At 33.2% G+C, this 25,252-nt stretch overlaps 2 protein-coding genes and 1 pseudogene across 2 annotated transcripts; 1 reads left to right on the top strand and 2 right to left on the bottom strand.

Moving 5' to 3' along the window:
• Positions 1-6,071: 6,071 nt before the first annotated feature.
• On the bottom strand, positions 6,072-7,228 carry LOC121391271 (annotated as a pseudogene).
• A 6,154-nt stretch (positions 7,229-13,382) lies between these two features.
• LOC121391270 (DNA/RNA-binding protein KIN17-like) lies at positions 13,383-16,533 on the bottom strand. The gene is given in 12 exon segments (XM_041522958.1): positions 13,383-13,490; positions 13,540-13,640; positions 13,928-14,047; positions 14,050-14,095; positions 14,667-14,893; positions 15,041-15,107; positions 15,168-15,254; positions 15,683-15,808; positions 16,059-16,182; positions 16,270-16,364; positions 16,421-16,470; positions 16,473-16,533. Coding segments are annotated over 12 exon segments (1,212 nt in total).
• A 220-nt stretch (positions 16,534-16,753) lies between these two features.
• Positions 16,754-24,206, top strand: LOC121391280 (branched-chain-amino-acid aminotransferase-like; the record flags this gene model as incomplete). Its single annotated transcript, XM_041522965.1, has 12 exons — positions 16,754-16,768; positions 17,602-17,802; positions 17,911-18,024; positions 18,130-18,249; positions 18,359-18,525; positions 18,667-18,712; positions 18,880-18,934; positions 19,009-19,094; positions 19,144-19,212; positions 19,310-19,380; positions 23,488-23,563; positions 24,069-24,206. Coding segments are annotated over exons 1-12 (1,158 nt in total), but the record flags the coding sequence as incomplete, so codon positions are not given.
• Between the last annotated feature and the right edge of the window lie 1,046 nt (positions 24,207-25,252).

Below are 25,252 nucleotides of genomic sequence, written 5' to 3'. Positions count from 1 at the left end.
CTCATCCAGTTTGTTGATATCTTGTGAGAGTACTGAACTTTGTAAATATACAACAAACAAGTTAAATGACAAATAAACATTTATTTTAATAATAAAAAAGCAGAATAAAAATAATTGCCTGAAAAAAAACTTAATTAAAAATAACGCTGAAACAGAAATTAAAATTTCAATTGGTGAAGAGTAGCTGAGTTCAATCAAGCACACGACTAGCGAGGAACAGCAAACGCGGTCGTGACCTATCATTATGGCGGGAAAATATGACATTATGGCGGGTAAAAAACAGCACACACGCGTTCAGTAAAAAGCTTACAAGAACAGCAAAAAAAATTTAATAGTTTTTTAATTTAATTATAAAAAAATAATTACATATTTTACCTTTTTGTTAAAAAAATATTAATGATAATATGATCTAAAGAATTAGTAATATAATGATAAATAGTTGTAAAAAATTGATAAGAATTCATTCAGTATGATTGTAGTTGTTTAGTAAAGATAAGTGGTGATTAGAGAATCAATTTAAAATATTAAAAAGAAAAATAAAAATAACTTAAAATATAAACTGAATTAAGATACTTGACTTTTGGCAAATTTTAGTGAGAAAGTTTTTTGAGAAGTTCAATATAATAAAATTAAAACAATATACTAACAAAAACTGTAAAAAAAAACATGAAAAAAATACAATAAAAAAGAAAATAAAAATAACTTAAAAATATAACTGAAATTAAGATAATTGACTTTTGGCAAATTTTAGTGAGAAATGTTTTTTTGAGAAGTTCAATATAATAAATTAAAAACAATATACTAACAAACTGTAAAAAAACATGAAAAAATACAATAAAAAAGAAATAAAAAATAACTTAAAAATAAGACAGTTTCAGTAGTGAAAGTCCCCAAGAGTCCAGTCACTCCACAAGTAGAGAACATAGAGAAAGAAAAGAGAGAGTTGTTGTAAAGAACTGGATTACTAAAGAATGAATGAAATGGATGGAGAGATAAGCTCACCTTCTTCAACAGTGCTGCTCCTGCAAGGAAAGAAAAAAAAGAGTTATTAAATGAACTGGTGGAGACAATAATGGATAGAGAGTGAAGAGAGACAGAGGAAGTGAAAAGGGACCATCAAAACACACACACAACACACAGCACACAACACACGCACCCTAGAAGATCAGAGCTCTCCCCGCCACCTGGCGGCCTTGGATATTAAAAAATTTTTTTTAGGCCGCCAGGCGGCAGGGAGGAGATGATTAATAGGGATTGTATGAGGTGTGTGTATAGTGTATGGGCTGGAATAGCCCAAAATAAAATTAAAAAATAAAAATAAAAAGAAGAGGAAAGAAGGCTTGAAGGAAGACAGAAGAGACAGGGCAGGAGAGCGACATCATCTTTTACATCCAGAGAACGTCAGAGAAAGAAGAACAGTCAAGAACATCAGAGAAGAACCCGTCATGAGAACATCAGAGAAGAACAGAACATCAGAAGACACAGAGAGAAAACAGTCAAGAAACATCAGAAGACACAGAGAAGAAAACAGTCAAGAACATCATCAGAAGACATCAAAGAAGAACAGTCAAGATCAGCAGAGAACACCCAAGAAGAAACAGTTGAGTCCTGTAGGAACGAAGAGAGGAAATTTTTTTTCTAAAAATTCAAAAAATCAATTGACAAAAATTAAAAAAATAAGTTTGAAAACAAAAAAAAAACAAAAAAGAAAAGAAACAGATAAAGATGACATAACTAAAATAAAAAGATGATCCAGCGACGAGAGGTTATCCAACGATGAGATGAGTTTGATCCAACGAAGGGAGATGATCCAACGATGAGGCGAATCGTAGAGAACATAGAGAAAGAAAGAGAGAGTTATTTGTAACAACTGCAGAATAGATGTGAGATGGATGGATGGAGAGACTCACCTTATAATTAAAGTATGCAAAATGGAGTTCTTTTATAATATCAGAAATCTCGTCATGCTTGAAATTGAACAACCAGTCAACACAAGCTTGTGACAAATTTGGCGGGAAACAACTACACGCGTGACCAAACATTAATTGATTTTTAATTGATTTGATTACAACTATAATTGAAATCTTCAATATACAAGTAGTTTTAACATTCTACAAGTTGTTAGTAGAAAGAAAATATAGTTTAAAGCAATAAAAGGTATAATATATTCTATCAGAAAATTCCAATCTAGACAGTTTAGTGGTCTCAGTATTATCTGTGTATATATATTATGAAATAGTGAAACTATATAGTATAGATATGAAGGAGACAACTATCATAGTGTAGCCCACTAGCTACATGAACCAGATCTGTCAGTGTTAGCTTAGAAAAATTATGTAGTTTAAATAGATCAATTTTTAATGTATCAATCACAATTTTATTTTTTATTGACAAACTTTACATTTTGTAAATTAATGAAAATTGTCAGTTTGCCATTTAACATGTTATTAGATGATAATCTACTGTTCATCAAGTGTCACTTAGTTTACTATATATGTACAGAGAGTAAGATCTTTAAGTTGAAAGTTGACAGTGATTATGAAGTTTCTTTGATTTTGTATGGATCTTGTCCAGTTTATTGATATCTTGTAAGAATATTAGAGACATTTATTCTATACTAGTAACTGTTTTAGATATAATTCATTGACTAGCTACCTAGCTACCTAGCTCAGGTTTGTTTAAGTTGCTAAGAATTACTGGCTTCATAGAATACTTGTAAGTACATGTAGACAGACATATGATTCTAATAATGGATATTACTTATAAACTCTCATTCTCTTTATTGCTACTAATGTATTTAAAAAAAAACACTGAGATTCTATATTTCAGAAAAAATATTATGCTACAATAATTAAAATGGTCTTTTGTGTCAATATACCTAATCTAGTTCTTTGTAAATCATGGAGGATGTTCTGATACTGGATTAGGTAGGTAATTGTGTGAGCTGGGAGCTGTGGAGGATGGACACTCTTTTAAAGACGACGATATGTTTGTCTTATTCATGGGGAATAACAAAAAAATCATAAAGTATGAGTTACTTTATACTTCTAAAGCTATTTATTGTTTTTAAGTATTAGTAAAATTAAGAACTGGTTAATTTACTATTTACAGATTTTTAAACCAATTCTTAATGAAAATTAAACAATGAATATAAATTTTATATTTGGTAGTTTTTTGACTTGTTTAAAACAAATTGAAATGGCTAGGACTCTCATAGAATTTTAATCAAAAGTACTTAAATGTATTCAGTTACACTTTGGTCATTGTGTCATACTAGTTGCGGCAGTCTAGACCTAGAGTTAAATAAATGACACACACATACACATATTGACAGTCTTCTCACATGTACCTTTCATTATTGGTAAAGTTATCTTTATCATCTCTCTTAAAGTCATCAGGTACATAAGCTCTGGCTATGAGATATGCATCTGGTGTCCATTTATCTGAGAATAACAAGTCTTGAAGATCAGCTATTAATTGATTTCCTAACTAGAGGAACAAATAAAAGAATGACTAAACATGACGATCATATTTACATTTACAGAAATAGACGAATGAAACCTACAAATGGATTCATGGATAAATCAATGGATGAATAAAAAAAGACATATCAATGGACATATGAATGTCAAAAACATTTTTTTTCTTACTATACCTCGTGAGTCTAGCACTCATTTTTAACCTTAAATCTTGTATAAACTGTTTTAACACTTGTCTAATGTGAGACTGTCTCCTCTTTCATCTTGATGAACAACCTCACTCTCGGTATCTGAGTGATTATAACTTAACAAGAAAAGAAGAAAAGTTAAGTTATAAAAACATACTATTAACACAATGAATAATTATAGTACTTGAAGATACAGCATATAATATAATGTAGTATTTAGCAGATGAATTTGTGTGTTCTACATCAGTAGTACCTTTGTTACATTCTTTGTTCAATGACTTTCATTGGTTTACTATTTCGACTTCTTTCATTCCATAATACATTCAGCAACTCTCTCATTTCCTTCTCTAACATGAATGGTCTTAGTTTATCCTCAAATTTTGAGCTATCACTTTTCTTGGGTTTTCTATAACTCTGTCTACTCTTTGTAGCTATAGAAAAGACTCAGTCTGAAAAGTCGATATACTAGTTATAGGACTCAGTCTGAAGTATGTATATACAAATGTAGGCAGTCCCAGTCTACATGTAAAATACATTTACTAACTAGTAATCTCACTTGATTGTATTCAACCACAATCTGCACATGACGAGTTTAAAATTTAACTCTAAACAAGATATCAATATCACATACATAATGGAATACAGTAACATTACCTTTGTTGTCTAATTTAAGTATCTCAATTTCACAGTGTAGTTGTTTGACAGCATCACTATGTTGAGTTCTATGATCATGAAACAAGAACAGAGTAAAAATCAATGTTATATTTTACAATGACATATAATTATGGCAGTGTCTAGAGTGCTGGTAATAGAATGTCATACTTTAATGTGAAATTAATATTATACTCCAGACCCTAAACCTTAAACATTGGAACCTAAATGTATTAATTTCACATTAAAGTATGGCATCCATACTGGCACTTTTAAACACAGCATGTAACTATTACTACTGTATACTAGGATCTATACTATAGCAGTAATAATTATTATATATAAACAATTCACTTTTTAATGGCTACAGTTGGTTACATGTAATGATATACATGTACATGTACATGTACATACAGTGTATTAGTCTTCTATTAACAGCTTCATTCTCTGTTACTGGAGCAGATATTGTAGATGTAAAGGACTATGCTACAGCTCCTATTGAATAATGAGCCTAGAGATAGGGTTACTATAGCAAACAGTTGTCATAGTAACAAGGTGGTTAATCAATAATAACTTACAACATTCTGTACAAGTGAAGTATTGAAGGAAAGAGAGGGAAATGGAACTTAAAAAATAGGAACATAATCTAGCCACTTTCAGACCTGTTCATCTTTGTATTAAACTTATAAATTGTCTTTTAATGCTGTTTCTTACCCATACTGACACTGGGACAATTAAAAAAGGGGTTAAAAAGTAAAGACCCGCTTACTTTAATGAAGATCCCACAGGGTATTACTGGGATTTATGTCAATGGTCCAGCTCACTGCAACGCCAGGGGACCAACATTAGGCAAATGGTTGATCTTCAAACATATCTCATGTCTTGATAAGGTCTGGGAGACAATAGTCAGAACTGACAATGCCTAGCAAGGACACATGTTAGATAATCTGTTCACTTCCCAAATCCTATATCTTCTGGCCTTTCTTGGAGTGCAAATTGTTTAATGAAGTTCTCCATATTCTCTTTGAAATAATGAAGTTCTTTCTGCAATAATGGTTTGTTTGATCTACTTCTTTCACCACTTCAGATGTCAAATTAAACCACCAAATGAGCACATGTGCATTACCACGCCCATAATTTAATACTAGTAAATTAGAAAAAGCTATCATTCAATTAATAAAAAAATCAAATGGAAACTAGTTAGTCATTTCACTGAAAATTGCATAAAGCTGCACCAGGACCTGGTTTTTGTTGCAAACAAACTCTTTTCTAACTCTCCTGCAGTTTCCTATAATAATTTGTTGCCACAGACTCCAAGAACCCCTCTAAACTTCCCTCAGCAACAAGGGAGACAGTGCATCCTCCCCAACCTGCACCTGTGAGACGTGACCCTAGAGCTCCATTACTGGTACATACATTTACCAACTGGTCTAACTCAGGACAGCTGCATTCATACACTGACTACAGCTGGTGTGGCTAGCATTCATAAGCTCTCCTAACTGAATACCTGTAGCAGTTTTGCGCTATTTTCAGAAGAATTAGCTGTTGCTTAAATTGAATAACACGATTAGCCTCTTGATAGACATGAGAGGCACGTTGAAACAATTTGAATCCCTCTAGTCGTTCTGCAGCTTCTTTAGCTTGTGGGCTCATTTCTGCTAAAGCATTTCAATTTAATGTGCCATTAGGTATTCCAAGGAGCTGACATTATTTCTTCTTTTGTGTATGGTTCCTCATGTAGACATTCTTTTCACTATAGCTGCCATACCTTGCAGCTCAAGGTCCAGGAGTTGTTGAAATTGCTGTAACTTGGATATCTTCTCTCCACTCTTTTCCCTTGGAACAAGCTAAACAGTTTAGCTGCTAAACGACACTCCACAACTCTCTCATTAAAGCTCAGAGTAGCAGCTTTATTCATGCCAACACCACAATTAGCTATGATAAAACAATGCCCAGCTGGTAAAGACACCTCCGTACATCGCAATGGATTAAAATCAATCATGATAGCTTGACCAGATTCGGCAAGAAATGATATAGCCTGGTCCATCCCACCACCTTGTGTACCAATAAAATCGCTCTGAACGAGCACACAAATCAGCAAATATATTTTTTACTAGGCAAAAGCTATATTATTTCCACATACTGTAACCAACGATGCACAACAAACTAAAGCAGATGAGCTTGAAAGCCCAGCACTTGGTGGAATGCTACCATCGGTCAGTATCCCATACCACAAGGTTTCTCAATCTTAAACTCTTCGACTATACCTTTAAAACCACACAAGAAGTAGTTGTACCAAGCCACGCCCTTCAATGGTATAGGAACTAAATTTGGATACATGTGGTACATATTGTCTCTCAACATCAGCTACATTAATAGTGTCGGAATTGTTTGGAGAAAAAGCCATTGCTATGTCCTGCTCTAATGCCATTGGTAATACACCATAACCCACAATAGTCAATATGTTCACCAATCAGATTGACACGGCCAGGAGCACGAGCTAAGTATTTTGGTGGATTGCCATATTTTATGTGAACTTTTCGACTAAATTTTTATAACGAATTTCATTGACTTCGCTGCCTTGAGCAAACTCGTGCAGAGAATTGAATATAGGAACAGTATCAGGGTCCGGACAAGATCTCTTAGGTGAATTTTCCATCTCCACGTGTTTTATGAATTAATTAAACACACCCCCTAATTAAACCCTGTTGACCACACCCATACACACCCAATAAAAGCAACGAGTTAACATTCAATCATGGCTGCCCAAGAGCAAGTCGTGCCAAAAATAGTATTGATTCCTCATGCCCGCTCCCATCCTTTTGCTCAACGAGAATGTATTTTAGAAGAACCACACTTAAAGTGGGGAGACCGGTAGATAAGAAAAAGATCTCTCAAGAACAACCTCATTTTCGATGTCGAGTCCTCTCAAGAAATCATGCTTTAATTTGGTTTGAAAAGGGAAAGGTAGGTTTTAGGCTTTTGGGTTTATACATGACATCACGTGATTTTATAATTTCATTGTAGTTTTTTATTCGAGATACAAGAGTAGTATGGGACTTTTGTCAATGAGTGTGGCTGAGTCCCTCAGGGGAGGAGAGCCCCCCCCTCAGAGATCAAAACTCGTGATATCATACAGTTTGGAGTCAATGTTAATGTAGAGAAAAAAGGTGAGTTGACATTTAAAAGTGAGAATAAATAAAGTTTACTTTTTAAAAAATCATTAATGAATATTTTACTTGTGTTATTGTCATCTTAGTTAATGTGTAAACTTAATAAGTTTGTAAATGGAATTGTTAAAAATTGATCAGTATTACCACAGTGACCTAGGATAGCTACCATTAGTAAGCTCTAGACTAGTAAACATCAGTATTTACCACAGTGACTAGGATAGCTACCATTAGGTAAGCTCTAGAACTAGTAAACATCAGTACTTACCACAGTGACCTAGGATAGCTACCATTAGTAAGCTCTAGACTAGTAAACATCAGTACTTACCACAGTGACCTAGATAGCTACCATTAGTAAGCTCTAGACGTAGTAAAAATCATATTTACCACAGTTACATAGGATAGCTACCATTAGTAAGCTCTAGACTAGTAAACATCAGTACTTACCACAGTGACCTAGGATAGCTACCATTAGTAAGCTCTAGACTAGTGAAATCAGTATTTACCACAGTGACCTAGGATAGCTACCATTAGTAAGCTCTAGACTAGTAACATCAGTACTTACCACAGTGACCTAGGATAGCTACCATTAGTAAGCTCTAACTAGTGAAACATCAGTACTTACCACAGTGACCTAGGATGCTACCATTAGGTAAGAGACTAGTCAACACATATTTACCACAGAGACCTAGGATAGCTACCATTAGTAAGCTCTAGACTAGTAAACATCAGTAACTTACCACAGTGACCTAGGATAGCTACCATTGAGTAAGCTCTAGACAGGTAAACATCAGTACTTACTACAGTGACCTAGGATAGCTACCATTATAGCTCTAGACTAGTAAACATCAGTACTACCACAGTGACCTAGGATGCTACCATTAGTAAGCTCTAGGACTAGTCAAACATCAGTACTTACCACAGTGACCTAGGATAGCTACCCATTAGTAAGCTCTAGACTAACATCAGTATTTACCACAGAGACCTAGGATAGCTACCATTAGTAAGCTCTAGACTACCTACTTACCAGGATACTATTACCTATATATCATCATAATTATTATTTAGCACATCCTTTGTACTAACCATCCTTCTAAACCACATCTATATTTTTATTTATAGTGACTCATGGATGTATTATTGCTACTGTTAAATATTTATAAATGATAAAGAACTACCTGGGGAAGTAGTACCAACAAAGCCATCCATTCAATCCATCTTTTCATTCATTTATCTAACCAACCATCCATCCATCTTTTCATTCATTTTATCTAACATCCATTCATACACTAGACCTGATCCAGATATTCAACAAGTCATGCAGATTGTACAGGTAATTATTATTACATGTAGTAACTTGATCTCATGTTTACTATTTACATAGCATATAAAACTAAGTGTGATAAACTCTGTATAACTTTGTATATATTTTGTATATTTTGCATGACACAAATAAGGTAGCTTTTAAATTGCATTTAAGTTTGTTGCCTTCCTTACCAAGAGAGAGAGAGAGAGAGAGAGCACAACATATATCATTATTCTAAATCTTTGTAGAATGCTCTTTCTCGTGAACAAGAGGTAGAAAATAACATAGCAATCAATGCAGGAGGTACTAACAACAGCTCATGCACTAGCAAAAGATAACATGATTGTAAGTTACCATAACAAAATGATGTACATTACTAAGTACTACAATGCTACTTCAACTCTATGAGATCTTAGAACCTGCCATATTTTAATCTTACTATATACTAGTATACTACATTAAAAGTTCTAGTATATGTCATACTAGAACAAGTGTTCTGAATATAGAGTGTATCTTTAATTAGAGGAGTCATTATGAGATGTGTTAGATGCTAGTACTTATAAGACTCTAATTTTAAACAAATTATTTCTTTTTTGTTATATATCTAATTATCTGGATGTGTCTGAAATTATTTCTTTCTTTGTAGAGTATTGTTAAAGAAGATGAGTTATTATCGAGACTAGAGATGTTAGAGAATCAATTACAGGTGTATTCTCGTAATATTAGCGAAGATGAATTAAGAAAGCAACTCACAAAAAAACTTAGAAGAAAAACACAAAACACAGAGAAGACTTCAAAGGTACTGATCTATATTAGATACACCCTTTGACCATGGTCCCTTTAATTAGGAGACTGTTCGAAACTTGTTACAAGAAAAAATTGATTCCACCGCTAAGTTATCTCAACTTCAGGTAAAACAGTTGTTGTAATTATGATGTCATTCTTTCATTTCTATGGTAACAGAGAGACTATGACAAAGCAGAAGAGGAATGTCAGAGATATCGGACACTTTTATGAAGCCCTTAAAACAGGATGTAAGCTGTCATCTGATTATCATGTGATGTTCATGTGATGTCCTGTTTTCTGTAGCATTCACACAAGTCAGTAAATTAAGTGAACAAGTGAAATTGTTAGAAAAAGAAAAAAACAGATTTAGAAGGAAAGTATGTTTTGTTGCTTGGCTTCTTGATATTGAAACTCCACCTACTTTTATTAGAATATGGATGAATTGAATCAACTTGCATCAAGTAAAGAAAGTCTTCAAGTGGAGTTGGATGCTGCTAGATCTGAATTAGATTCAACAAAATGTAGCAAGAAAAGTTATCTAGTGAATCTAGGTCATTGTAGTAAGTACTCATGTCTAGAGGTTTGCTAATGGTAGTTATCCTAGGTTAAGTACTAGTCTAATAGTAAATATCCTACTTTGCTATGGTAAGTACAGATGTTTGTCTAGACTAAAGGTTACTAATGGTAGACTGTGGTAAGCACTGATGTTTTTAGTAATCTAGAACTTAATAATGGTAATTATCCTAGGTCACTATGTTAAGTACTGATGTTTACTAGTCTAGAGCTTACTAATGGTAGCTATCCTAGGTCCACTGTGGTAAGTACTGATGTTACTAGTCAGAGCTACTAATGGTTAGCCATCCTAGGGAACTATGTTAAGTACTGATGTTTACTAGTCTAGAGCTTACTAATGGTAGCCATCCTAGGTCACTGTGGTAAGTATTATATATTATTTACTAATAATGATATATGTTGTTTTTAATAGTACGTCTAAAGGAAAGAGATGATGAATTAAGTCAAGTTAAAATAGAATTAGATCTCTTACACAAGAGAGACAAACTAACAGCTGTAAAGATCAGAGATAACGAAGAACCAGGAACTATGCATATGATTAGAGATGGTGGGTGTATAATCAAACCACACCTCTTAATATTGTCTTACTATAGATGTAATGGTCAATGCATAAGTGGTGAGACTGAGACTGAGACTGTTTACAGACATGGGAACCCAGTCTGTAGAGAATGGAGAATTTGACGAGAGAAAGAATACAAGAGCCAGACATTGAAATGACTATTACTTCAACGCTATATTCAAATCCCAAAACAAGTAAGTACTAGAACTCAGTTTGTACACAAATGGCTAAGAAAAGTGGGTTAAGTGTCATCACGATGATAGGACTAGAGCAAATGCTCACTGCATTACTTACTGTGTTGTCTTGAAAGTCTCTATGGACATATGAGATTGTAATTAATTGTTTTTAATTAAAGGAGGTTCCCTATTAGTAAGTAAATAATGAAAAGTTCACAGAGCACATTAAATAAGATAGACGTAATGAGATTTAATTGTAATGTATGCCAAAATCTACTTGTATAAAATTGTTTTTTTTTCTCTTGCATGATTTTTTTGAAGGCAATGATTTTAGTGAACAGTTGAAAATGCCAGAGGATAAGTACAACAAACTATCAGTTGAGATATCAAGTCTTAAAAAAGCTACATGATACAATGCAAAACAAATAGAAGAATTAAAAGGTAGAGTTTGTTGTCTGACTAGTTGTAAGTGGCTATAAGAAAATATGGCCATCTGGTTCTGTGAGTATTTGTATCTTAGTATTAACATGAATATAATCTTATATTAATAATATACTGGGAAGTGAATAGCTAGCTGGGTAGATAACGGGTATGTCATTGTTTATAGGTCAGTTAGAATTGTCGTCTAAAGAAAAGTTACTGTTTAGAGCAAGAACTGGAGACTAAGTCTAAAACTTTGACTGATATGACAACACAGGGGTCCTTAGAACAACAGAGAAAAGAATTAGAAAAATTAAGAGGTTAGAAAAGATATGGATGATGAATGGGCGATAAATGTTTTCTCTCACAGGTGAAGTGTTAGTTAACAGACAGTACACTACATCGGATGTCACTGACTTACCTACAGATTTGGAACAATGCCAAGGTACCAAAGAGTCTGAGACCAAAACTGAGAGACTGAAGATGCTAAGACTGAGACTGAGAGACTGAGACCAAAACTAGAGACTGAAGATGCTAAGACTGAGACCAAAAACTGAGAGACTGAAGATGCTAAGACTGAGACCAAAAGGAGAGACTGAAGATTCTGAGACTGAGGTAAAATTAGACTGATTCTCCTTTTATTGATTTAGCTCAATTACTGGAGATGAGGAGATTGTCAGAGCAATTAAATCAAGCACTTATTCAGAGAGATGATGAGATAGTTAGTATTAAGTAGAAGAAAGGAAGAAGCTGGAAGTTAAATTATTAAACATACAATCTGATCATTCTTCTGTTACTGAAGAGAACAGACGGAAACAGGTGAGAAGCAAGATTTAAAATTTATATTTAAAACTGTATCATTTTAAATATTATGTTTTATAGTTTGTTTTCATATCAATTATTTGATATTTAAACGATATGTATATCAAATATAATATTATTTTTAAAAGTATGTGTAATAAGTATTAAAAAGTAATGTAATTCAATACATATAAAATAAAGGCAATATACATAAGAATACATGTACATGTACAATACATAATGTAATACATATACATGTTAGACCATTACATGTTACATGTACTACATGTACATGTACTACATGTACATGTATTACATGTACATGTTACATCACATGTACATGTATTACATGTACATGTAATGGTACTACTATGTATACATGTACATGTAATACATGTACTATGGTAGTGTACATATTGTACATGCTTACAATACAAAAGTACATGTAATTAATAAATGTTTTTTACTTCATAGAATAACCTACAAGCTGAATTAACTGAAGTACAAATAGAGGTATATAAATAATAAATAATAATAGTTAATTAACCAGGACTGCAAATAGTTAATTAACTAGCATAGCTAATAACTAATAATTTTTATTAACACATCTTTTTCCAGGCCAAGTCACTTACAGAACAACTACATCAACTCCAGGAGACATTAGCTGAAACAAAAGCTAACTCAACTCCATCTGCCTCCTCATCTGAAGTCTCGTTGTTAGAGACCCCACCTCCTCATTTTGATCCTCGTCTTAAAGTACTCTCTGTTATAACTCTTGTCTCAATAGCTATAGCTATAATATCTGCAACATTCGCCTATTTCTTCTAATTCTCTTAGTCTTCTTTTAGAGTGGTATACCTTCTCTAATTGAGGGGCTTCCCCTCTGTATTTTAGGCGGGAAATATATATGTACATGCATACATTGTTAATTTAGGGTTCATTATTTTGATTTTAATAGTGACCATTTAATTTATATTGTTTTAGCAATTTAGCAATATTCATTACCTTCTATATATGTATATTATTATTTGTAAAGCATGATTATCATGTGATCGTCACATGACACATCATGTGATCGACTTATTTCTTGTGTGATCAAGTTTAATATAATTGGGCTATTATAATAAATTATTTATGACTATCATGTGACCTAATTATGTAACATACAAATAACTGAAATAATTGATTATAGTATGGATGTATTATTTATAGCACATGACATGTTGCTATTTATAGCAACATGTCATGCTACTATTTATAGTACATGGCATGTTTATGCAGAAAATGGAAGCAAGTCAACGAGCAAATGGAAAGACTGTGTGCTTATCTTTGACACATCTTCATACGCTATTTTTTCTACGTATCTTCCACGGGAGGGACCCTATAATGAATACATTTAATGAAAAGTTATATAAAACCAGCTATCATACCTGTGAGATAGTAACAGATACACTATAGTTATCGACGTCAACATCTTCCAGTTTAGCTTTGTAACCTCTGTATGCTCCATTCACTACCAGCACATCCCTCCCTATGTAAGTAGCATATATTATTTTAATAATAATTATGATAGTTATATTATATATCTACATTCTACAAATAGACTAGTGATGTCATAACCTCTGAAACAAGGATGTCCCCTTAATTAAGATAAGAGGCTGCACTGCTATGATATTTGGAAGGCACAATTTGATATGCATTGTATTGCATAGGGGAATTCTGGATTGCATCTCTTTGTTCATTAATTAGAGTCAGCATCATTAATTAGGGGGTCCTCTACTAATAGACATATTACTTATTAGTAATTTATTATGTTACAAATTGCAGGGATCACTGTCTCAAGATACGACTGATCAATTTTGATCTTATCTCCACTGTCCAACATCCTAACAGTAGCAGTGTACTTGTCATGAAGTTCTTCAATGACTCCTTTCTTTTATAGAACTTCTCTCCGAGTCTCTTGTTTAAGACTTTGATTACAATTCCCTGTGAGTGGGCAGGGCGTAGTAGTCATCAAAAAGTGGTGGAGTAAACTAAATATTGTGAATTGGGGTGGAGTAAACTAGATGTGTCTATATATCTCACCACATGTAACCAATAATCACGTCTGTTCATCTTTTCTCTTCTCTCTTCTTCAAGCTATAGGAAGAAGAGTTTGTAACTACATGTATAACTATACTACTAATCTCTCTCTCTCTCTCTCTCTCTCTCTCTCTCTCTCTCTCTCTCTCTCTCTCTCTCCCTCCCCTCCTTTTCCTCACACACACACTCACTTTAAAAATTTTATCCAATTCCGATGTTGTTTTTCTTTTCCTGCAGTGAGACATGATATAACAATAAACTAGTAAACATTTAGTAATAGACCAACAATTTAATACAATCAATATCACAAATTGTACCTATCTTGTTGACGACTTAAACTTTTCTTCTTTTTAGCTTCAAGTTCAGCTAATTTCAAAGCATTTGGAATACCCAGAGGCCTATATTAACAACACAGTATAGCAACCATATCAGACAGAATTATTGTACATTAGAATTACATGTCCACTTACATCACTGGAACAGAACTAGGCTGATTTTTTATAGAGTCTTTTTCAGGCAAAGATGGTGGGTCTTCTGGCTCTTCCAATTTCATAGCTTTTGGTTTCACTTCTTCTTCTTCTTCTTCTTCAGACTCAGAGCTTTCAGAATCTTCCAATCCTTCAGATTCCTCTACTTCCGAGTTACTGTCTCTGCTCTCTCTTCCTTCATCGCCAGAGTTACTTTCTTTCTCATTTTTGTCATCTTCAAGTTTATCCCTTTTCATCTTTTCCTCATCATTGTGTCCATTGGTTGAGAAGAGGCCATTGCTTCAGGTTTGGTACCAAATAAATTTAAAGTGACTAGAGATATAAAGAAGTCATTTAAAAAAAATTCATTTCACTGTCTTACTTTTTTCATTTTCATCTTTTCTCTTTAGTTCAGTATATTGTGGTTCTTCGTCGTCATCTCCTTTACACTACATAGTAAAATGAGTAAGTATGTCACTCTCTCTCTCTCTCTTTCTAACTTTCTTTGCTGCCATTGCTCTAACAATCTGATCTTCAATCATTTGCTGACTTCTTTCTTCATCGTCACGATCCATTTTCTTTTTCTTAGCATCAGCCTAACACAAACAACAATAGAACAACGCACAAAATACATCTACATGTATACATGGATACCATATAGTGGGTAAATTTGGTGAGGATAATATATTATACAGATTAAATTGGCAAATGATTAAAATCTGACAATATTAATTAATATTTACATGGGCGTGGCCACAATTGGCGAGGATTAAATTTGGCAAAGTCACTAAAGTTTACTAAATTGCCAAATTAAAGCCCTCGTAAATATTCCCCACTATATGATACATTTTGTACCTAGACTTATTACTAACAATAATGTTAATACAATCATTATACTGTAATAAACTTCATCCTTGGGTATGACCTCACATCACTGATAATTTTAACTCCTTTATAACAGGATTATCTTCTATAATAACTTTTAATAAACAGGGGCTCAAGCATCAAATTACCACTGACTTACTGCTTGTCGTTCCATAGCTTCAGGACTACGATCAATATATTTGATATACCATCCTTTCGGAGTTGGTTCTACCTCACAGAGACCTTGTCTACCAAGCCACATCACAAAACCGGTTAACGTAGACCACTAGAGAGAAAAAAAGAGTTAAATTTATATGTCCAGTAAATTTAAACAAATATAAACTATATACTTAGTAATAGAGTTGTTTAGGAAGTGTCTACTTCAATCAGTAAACAAAATATAATATTAACTATTTGACAAAGTCATCAAAAAAATTAAGTGATTGTTCTTAGATCACATTAACAGATGCTATTAAACTGCAGCATTTAATTATTAGGGTGGAGCTTAATACATAATTCAAATTATTGTGACTCACTCTTGTAGCATTCATGTGATAATGGTCTTTATCTCGGATGTACTCCTGATAAACAACATTGCAATGGACCCGTCTAGTACCATATTGACGACGTAAAATGTCCATGAACCCCTTTAGAAATTCTCTAAATAAATAAATAGAACTCGATAAATATAAATATAACCACGCCCATAATACTCAACTACAAATCATATTATATTTAAATACTTACTCTGAAAAACTACCAACAAATCGGCCAGGATTGTCTGCCACTAGTAACAGCTGTCGTTGATGAGATTCCGACATTATATGGCATTTAAATCCATTCTAGGAACAATACGTATCAAGTCAACGTAACACACATCACTAAACGACTGACTTACTTCATCTCGACATTGTTTTTGACACATCTGACAATACCATCTCAACTTTGCAGTCCTTTCGATTTAATACGATTGGCAATTGCCTTCGGAGTCATAAATTCGTGTTTAGGCATCTTGTAAGTCTAGACCTAGAGAAGCGAAAGTGAAGTGATACCTCATGCAACGTCAAAATGCGAATGCCACGCCCAAAGACCAAGCGTATAATATTATTACGTTTACGGAATTATACGGACATAGTAAATCGTATGATATCTGTGACTTGTGTTCCTGTAAAAACAAAGTGTTTTTTTCTACTTTAGAGGCTCTTATTTTCCTGAATACCCACACTTGAAGATGTATTTGAGAAAGGTACGTTTAAATTGTTACACTAAATTACAAGTTAGGTGTTATAAATTAAGGGTGTGGCGCAACTTTATCAAATATAATTTTTAGATTGTCTTCAGCAGTAGAAATTTATTCTCGGGAGTTCGAAGTGTCTCTACACTTCAGGTAAGAGTTGTATACATTACATTGCAATACAAATAGGAGATTGTCACAGCAAACTCATGTGTATTATATTATCATATTATTTAGTACTTATAGCTGAATTTTTAAAAATTTTCAAAGAGGTAGAATCATCAATTCAAAATGATGCATTAATTTGAAGTTTGAATATTAGTACTAATTTGAACTATGACATTGTACTGTAAGTAGACTAGTTATATTTGTCAAGTCTAATAAGTGCAGCTAGCAATGTGTATCACGAGTTTCCACTATTCTCTTTGCCTTAAAGACAATGGTGTTATGTTTACACTTTGCAGTCACCATTTGGCACAGCACAAGTTTAAAAACAATGTGGGAATAAAATAAACTGTTCTATTGTTGTATGAACTAACTATAAACATGACCTATTGCATATTATGTTGTCATGGTTACATGTGACATAGAACATTAGTGAGAAACAAATTTACAAGTTTCCCAAATCTACCTTTGAGAATGACTACCCTTGTAATTCATTTACTTATAAATATGGTACTGATGTTGATTTTGTGTAACCATGGTAACATATGTAATGGTATACGTTGTAGAAGGTATATATCATAATGATTACAACTCATAAAAGTGAGAACTGATGAAGTTATGTCATTAAAAGTATTTTTTTTATTTTTGTTTTATCACATTATTGCTGTGTTCTTATTTAGCACAAAGGTATTGAAGTGACGCTCACTCAAAATCCTAAGCCTAAACCAGATTGGAATAACTTAGTATTTGGTAAAAACTTTAGTGATCATATGTTGAAAATAGAATGGACTGAGAAACAAGGTTGGGGAACACCAAGGATACTACCATATGGTAACTTGTCACTATCTCCTGCCACTAGTTGTCTTCATTATGCTATTGAGGTAAATGGATGATTTATAAATTGATGGGTTGATGAATGATAGATGAATGAGGGAATGAATGGAAGGATGTGACAAACATATGAATATATTTGAAATTATTTGTTGCAGTGTTTTGAAGGTATGAAGGCATTTCGTGGTACTAATGAGGGTAAAATCAGACTATTTCGTCCAATGAAGAACATGAAAAGATTTAATGATTCGGCCATCGCTACTAGTCTACCGGTAAATTTTGTACCTATAGTATGAGATATATTATGTATTATTTACTAGTATTTTTGTTTGTTTGTCTTATAAAAAATTTTTGGAATAAATTAATTTGTTGTTTAGACCTTTGATGGAGCTGAGTTCTTAGAATGTATTAAAGATCTTTTGAGAATTGATAAAGACTGGATACCTCATGTTGAGGATTGTTCTCTTTATATAAGACCAACTATGATTGCAACAGAAGTACAGAATTATAACTTATCTCTGTTTTAAATCTCTCTCTCTCTCTCTGTCTCTCTCTCTCCTCTCTCTCCCTCTCTGTCTCTGTCTCTCTCTCTCTCTCTCTCTCTAGCCTGCCATTGGAGTACAAAGAAGTAGTTCAGCATTACTTTATTGTATTGCTGGGCCAGTTGGTCCATATTTCGAAACTGGAACATTTAATCCTGTTGAACTGTATACTGATCCTAGTTTTGTCAGAGCTTGGAAAGGAGGTGTCGGACACACAAAATGGGCGCGTAAGTGAAGCTGCCTGCCATAATTGCTCCAAAAGTTCAATAATGGCTAAAATTTCCAAGAACATTCTCTCTCTCTCTCTCTCTCTCTCATACACACATACACAGCAATTATGCTCCTCCAATAAGAATACAAGATGTTGCAAAGTCTAAGGATGTCACAAGTCTTATGGTTAAATGAAGATGATCACCAGGTACATACACACCACTAGTATTTGTTATAATAATAAATAATACTGGTATATTAACATTACTGTCCATTCTATTGTTATACAATAATAATAATGGGATGTGATACTTCCTGTCCACTCTATTGTTATACAATAATAATAATGGGATTGATACTTCCTGTTTTCTTTAGCTCACCGAAGTTGGCACAATGAATGTATTTGTTCACTGGATCAATGAAGATGGAGGTATGCCATAGGAGAGGAGGGAGGGAGGGGCTACACATTTAAATGCAATTGCATTGTTTTAATTGCTGATGTAGATCCAGAGATAGCCACGCCCCCTTTGGATGGTATAATTTTACCTGGGGTAATCAGAGATTCGTTGTTAGAATTAGGAAATACTTGGGTAAGCCCCTTGTAATTAACTTATAATGTTAATTATAACTATTTATTAGGGAACTTATAAAATAACTGAGCGGACAATGACAATGGCAGATATAATAGCAGCTGTAAATGAAGGAAGGGTAAGTCCCTGTAATGTAACCAATTATCATCCATCATTAATCCGTTTATTCATCTATCTATTAGACCTAACATAAGATTGTTTAATTTTTTTATTAGTTTGAGGAGATGTTTGGTGCAGGGACTGCCTGTGTAGTCTGTCCTATAAGTGGCATCTTGTATTCGGAGAAGTGAGTCGCCCCCTCATTCATCTATCTATCCATTTATCCATCCATTCATCCAATACATTTAATATCCATCCATTTACCCTTATATAGCGTATTGTTATACCTACAATGGAGACAGGTGCTGTAGTTACTAAGAGATTTTACAAAGAGCTCACTGACATTCAGGTTAGCGGTACTTATCATAATTGGAATGTTTCATTATCGATCTATTAAATTAGGGACGCCCTTTTATTTAGAACATTGATTTTATCCCGATGTAACATTAGTGATAACTACATATAATACTAGCCCTATATAATAGCCCCATATAATACTAGCCTATATAATAGCCCCATATAATACTAGCCCTATATAATAGCCCCATATAATACTAGCCCTATATAATAGCCCCATATAATACTAGTCCTATATAATAGCCCCATATAATACTAGCCCTATATAATAGCCCCATATAATACTAGTCCTATATAATAGCCCATATAATACTAGCCCTATATAATACTAGCCCTATATAATAGCCCCATATAATACTAGTCCTATATAATAGCCCCATATAATACTAGCCCTATATAATAGCCCCATATAATACTAGTCCTATATAATAGCCCCATATAATACTAGCCCTATATAATAGCCCCATATAATACTAGTCCTATATAATAGCCCCATATAATACTAGCCCTATATAATAGCCCCATATAATACTAGTCCTATATAATAGCCCCATACAATACTAGCCCTATATAATAGCCCCATACAATACTAGCCCTATATAATAGCCCCATACAATACTAGCCCTATATAATAGCCCCATATAATACTAACCCTATATAATAGCCCCATATAATACTAGCCCTATATAATAGCCCCATATAATACTAGTCCTATATAATAGCCCCATATAATACTAGTCCTATATAATAGCCCCATACAATACTAGCCCTATATAATAGCCCCATACAATACTAGCCCTATATAATAGCCCCATACAATACTAACCCTATATAATAGCCCCATATAATACTAGTCCTATATAATAGCCCCATATATACTAGCCCTATATAATAGCCCCATATAATACTAGTCCTATATAATAGCCCATATAATACTAGCCCTATATAATACTAGCCCTATATAATAGCCCCATATAATACTAGTCCTATATAGTAGCCCCATATAATACTAGCCCTATATAATAGCCCCATATAATACTAGTCCTATATAATAGCCCCATACAATACTAGCCCTATATAATAGCCCCATACAATACTAGCCCTATATAATAGCCCCATACAATACTAGCCCTATATAATAGCCCCATATAATACTAACCCTATATAATAGCCCATATAATACTAGCCCTATATAATAGCCCCATATAATACTAGCCCTATATAATAGCCCCATATAATACTAGTCCTATATAATAGCCCCATATAATACTAGTCCTATATAATAGCCCCATACAATACTAGCCCTATATAATAGCCCCCCCATACAATACTAGCCCTATATAATAGCCCCATACAATACTAGCCCTATATAATAGCCCCATACAATACTAGCCCTATATAATAGCCCCATACAATACTAACCCTATATAATAGCCCCATATAATACTAACCCTATATAATAGCCCCATACAATACTAACCCTATATAATAGCCCCATACAATACTAACCCTATATAATAGCCCCATATAATACTAACCCTATATAATAGCCCCATACAATACTAACCCTATATATAGCCCCATATAATACTAACCCTATATAATAGCCCCATACAATACTAACCCTATATAATAGCCCCATATAATACTACCCTATATAATAGCCCCATACAATACTAACCCTATATAATAGCCCATATAATACTAACCCTGTATAATAGCCCATACAATACTAACCCTATATAATAGCCCCATATAATACTAACCCTATATAATAGCCCCATACAATACTAACCCTATATAATACCCCATATAATACTAGCCCTATATACTAGTTCTATATAATACCAAATTTTTACTATTTTTTTTCCTATTTTAGTACGGCATTGTTGATCACGATGGTCAGTAGTTGTTGACTAGACTTTTTTAAAGTTTTAGTCTGTTTTCGTTATTTTATATAATGTTTTTACATGTTAGATTGTTTATTTATTTATTATGCGTCTTTAGTAAATAATACATCACGTGGTTTGGTAGTACATAAAATGAAACTGAAGAGGAGCAAGAGTGACATTATAATTATAATAATAATAATAATAATTAATAATCGAAGGGTTAATAAATAGGGCCACGCCTTCTGTACCCACTGTTGCATTGTCATTTACGCCTCTGAGAGCCGTCATCATTATGTCGACGAAAGCTTTCTACTGGAGTTTAAAGAGACTGTCTATTCATGGAAAGCAAGAGGAGCTTAGCATTAGATTTAGATGGTTAAGATACAGCAGTACTGACGTTAGAGGCAAGCCTACTCTTGCCATCAGACGAGAAGAAAGCACTGTTTGGGAAAGAAGAGCTCCCATTAATCCTAGCCATGTCCAAGGGCTAGTAAAGAAAGGTGTTAGAGTATTGATCCAACCATCTACAAGGCGGGCTTATTCTATGCCAGAATATGAACAAGCAGGTGCTATTATCACTGACGATATTGACAGTGCTGATGTTATTATTGGTGGGTGTGGCTAATCATAATCATACTTAATATAGCCGTCTATAAAAGGAGTCCTTGTTAAAATATTGCAACAACTATTACATTAAATGTATTGTACTATTAAATGGATAATGAAATACAAAGTGATGTGCTTTGAACTTAAGGAAACAATGTTATTCTCTCTCTCTCTCTCTCTCTCTCTCTCTCTCTCTCTCTCTCTCTCTCTCTCTCTCTCTCTCTCTCTCTCTCTCTCTCTCTCTCTCTCTCTCTCTCTCTCTCTCTCCTCTCTCTCTCTCTCTCTCTCTCTCTCTCTCTCTCTCTCTCTAGGAGTAAAGCAGTGTCCAATAGACAGACTGATACCAGATAAAACTTACCTTTTCTTTTCACATACTATCAAAGCACAAGAGGAGAACATGCCATTATTGGATGCTGTTCTTGAAAAACAAATACGTTTAGTAGATTATGAGAAGATTGTTAATAACGAAGGTCAAAGATTAGTAGCTTTTGGACAATATGCAGGGATTGCTGGTTAGTTTACTCTACAAAACAAGCAAAAAATCAAATAGAACCTCTCATTAAAGACAGCCATTGAGGATATCCTCTGTAATCTAGTCACACTGTCCATATTAACACTTACAAACACTGTATTGAGAGTATTTATAGATTTCAAAGTCCCACATTTTATTATCTATAAATATCCAATGTATCTGTTCTGAATGGGTAATTACCAATAAAAAGATAACTATTGTTTTCTTTTGTCTTTATTTTAACAATAGGTTTTATTAATATACTTCATGGATTGGGTCTGAGATTATGGCACTAGGGCACCACACCCCCTTTATGGTATAATATTATTTAATTATATTTTTAGCTTAAATATGTAAAAAAATTATGAAAGAAAACATACTAAAAATAAGTTAGTATTATCATTTTGTTAAATAGTTTGTTGATTTGTAATTAAAACCTGCTAATTATAAATTTAATTCACATGATAATTACCTCTCTCTCTCTCCAGCATGTTGCTTGTTCACACAATTACTCATCAAGTAGTGCAGCCAAAGCAGCAATAGCTGCCCTGGGAAGAGAAATACAATATGGTTCTTATGCCAAAAGTACTGGGTCCTATGATATTCACTTTCACAGGTCTGGTAATGTATCACAAGTGAGCAGTATAACTTTGTACTTTGTACTATTGAGTTACCTTATTCTGTATTTCTATAATAACTTGATATTATTATAAAATTATTTCTTTTAAAGGAGCTCAAAGTATCTTTAAGGAACTTCCTCACAAATATGTCATGCCCCATGAATTAAAAGATATTGTAGAAAATGAGGTAGACCATAATATCCTCTGATAACTTATTACTTCCTTTCTTTCCTCTTTCCTTTTTCTTCCTATTAAGATACTCATAAAGTATATGGGACTGTTGTTAGAAGAGCTGATCATTTGTTTAGGAAAGATGATGGATCATACAGCACCCCTGACTATAAAGCTCATCCTGATAAGTATGACTCCAATTTTCATGAAAAGGTAACTACACTCATGCTTTCTAAATAAATTGTAACTATGGCAAATTTTATATGAATATCTAATGAGGAATTAATCATGCTATAGATAGCTCCTTATACAACTGTCCTTATTAATGGAGTCTATTGGGCAACAGGGACCCCTCGCTTAATCACCTCTGAACAATGTAAAAAACTTCAACCAGAGCACTTTGAAAGTGGATACATATGCTGGTATTCCAAAACTACCGCAACGCCTTCTGGCAATATGTGATATATATCAGCTGATCCTAATGTTTGTTGTTACTTAGCAACTTAAATGTTTTTGACTTTTGACATGTAGGGCTCCATTGAGTTCATCAAATTCACAACAATTGATTTCCCGTTCGTATTATACAATGCTCACACTCAAGAGACCCAGTGGAGCAGGTAAAAAACTAGCTTAACTAGTTTTCATGACAGGCAATAAGATTGCCTGTATTATCCATTGAAATTAAAAATCTATTATTTATTTGTTACTTCATTATCAGTTCAGTCATGATTCATTTCATAATAGCCTCTCTGGAAATGGCATTTTGATGACAAGTATTGATAATATGCCTGCACAGTTACCTCGTGAAGCTACAGATTACTTTGGATCAAGACTGGAACCATTTATCTTTGACCTGGTAAGTTGCATTTTGTAACACAACCTTCCTAACTTGTTAGTATAATAATTTAAAGTGTTAACATTGATATTTAATGATGCCTCTAGTATTCTTTTTTTTATTCATTCTAGTTAAAAATTGATGGAAGAAAGACACTAGAGGAACAAACAGAAGTTTCTAAGTCTATTAAAGATGTATGTTTAATTTTTTTAGTCCATTTTTATTTACATATTAAGATTGATCTTCCTTGTTCATTTCTTAGGCCATTATTACATACAATGGACAACTAACCCCTAATTTTAAGTATATTGAAGACTTGAGAAAGGAATTTGGGAAATAGAAACTCCTCATGTACCTCTTTCCAGATTTGTAGTTTTAGAAAGAGATATATAAAAGACCCATATAAATATATATACTGATGTATCTATCTAGCTAGCTAGCTATATACATATCGCTTATAATGCTTTTTTTAGTCTGAATTATGTACAACAATGTTGCTTTGTATTTTACATATTTATCATGAGTGCTTTTAAAGAAAATAGAACAATATTATATAATCATAAGATAAATCATATTTAAAAATTTTAACTTCTGGAGACAACAAAGATGGCAATTTTGATTAAGAGCTGATTTAAATCAATAGAAGAAATCAGGGACTGTTTTTTAGAATCGTTTTATTTACCACCACACTCTTAATAAGTAATAAATCATGGAACTACTTGATATTAGTACAGTATTATACTGAATTACCTACACTAAGATAAGGCAACACAATGATAAATGATTTTTTTAATATATTTACAATAGTCCCCTTGTTCCAATTACTAAATGTACATATCTTTGTAAATTAATGAATATTTTTAGTTATTTTTTTATAGATTTTAAACATTATTATTTTTGGGTGCAATCAATTACTTCACTTATTGATGTAACTAAACTTAAAAATTAAAGTTATTAATTTGGGACATTTTTTTAAATTCAGATCATCCTATTGTCCTAATACTTTATAATTGCTCCTAAAATTTAGGGCCAAACCAGATCAAAAATTCTATTACATTAGAAAAGGT

This window comes from Gigantopelta aegis, unplaced genomic scaffold (assembly GCF_016097555.1).
Source record: "Gigantopelta aegis isolate Gae_Host unplaced genomic scaffold, Gae_host_genome ctg2032_pilon_pilon, whole genome shotgun sequence".
NCBI classification, from domain to species: domain Eukaryota; kingdom Metazoa; phylum Mollusca; class Gastropoda; order Neomphalida; family Peltospiridae; genus Gigantopelta; species Gigantopelta aegis.
Note: the sequence above shows the minus strand (reverse complement) of the source record. Positions and strands in the feature narration are given on the sequence as shown.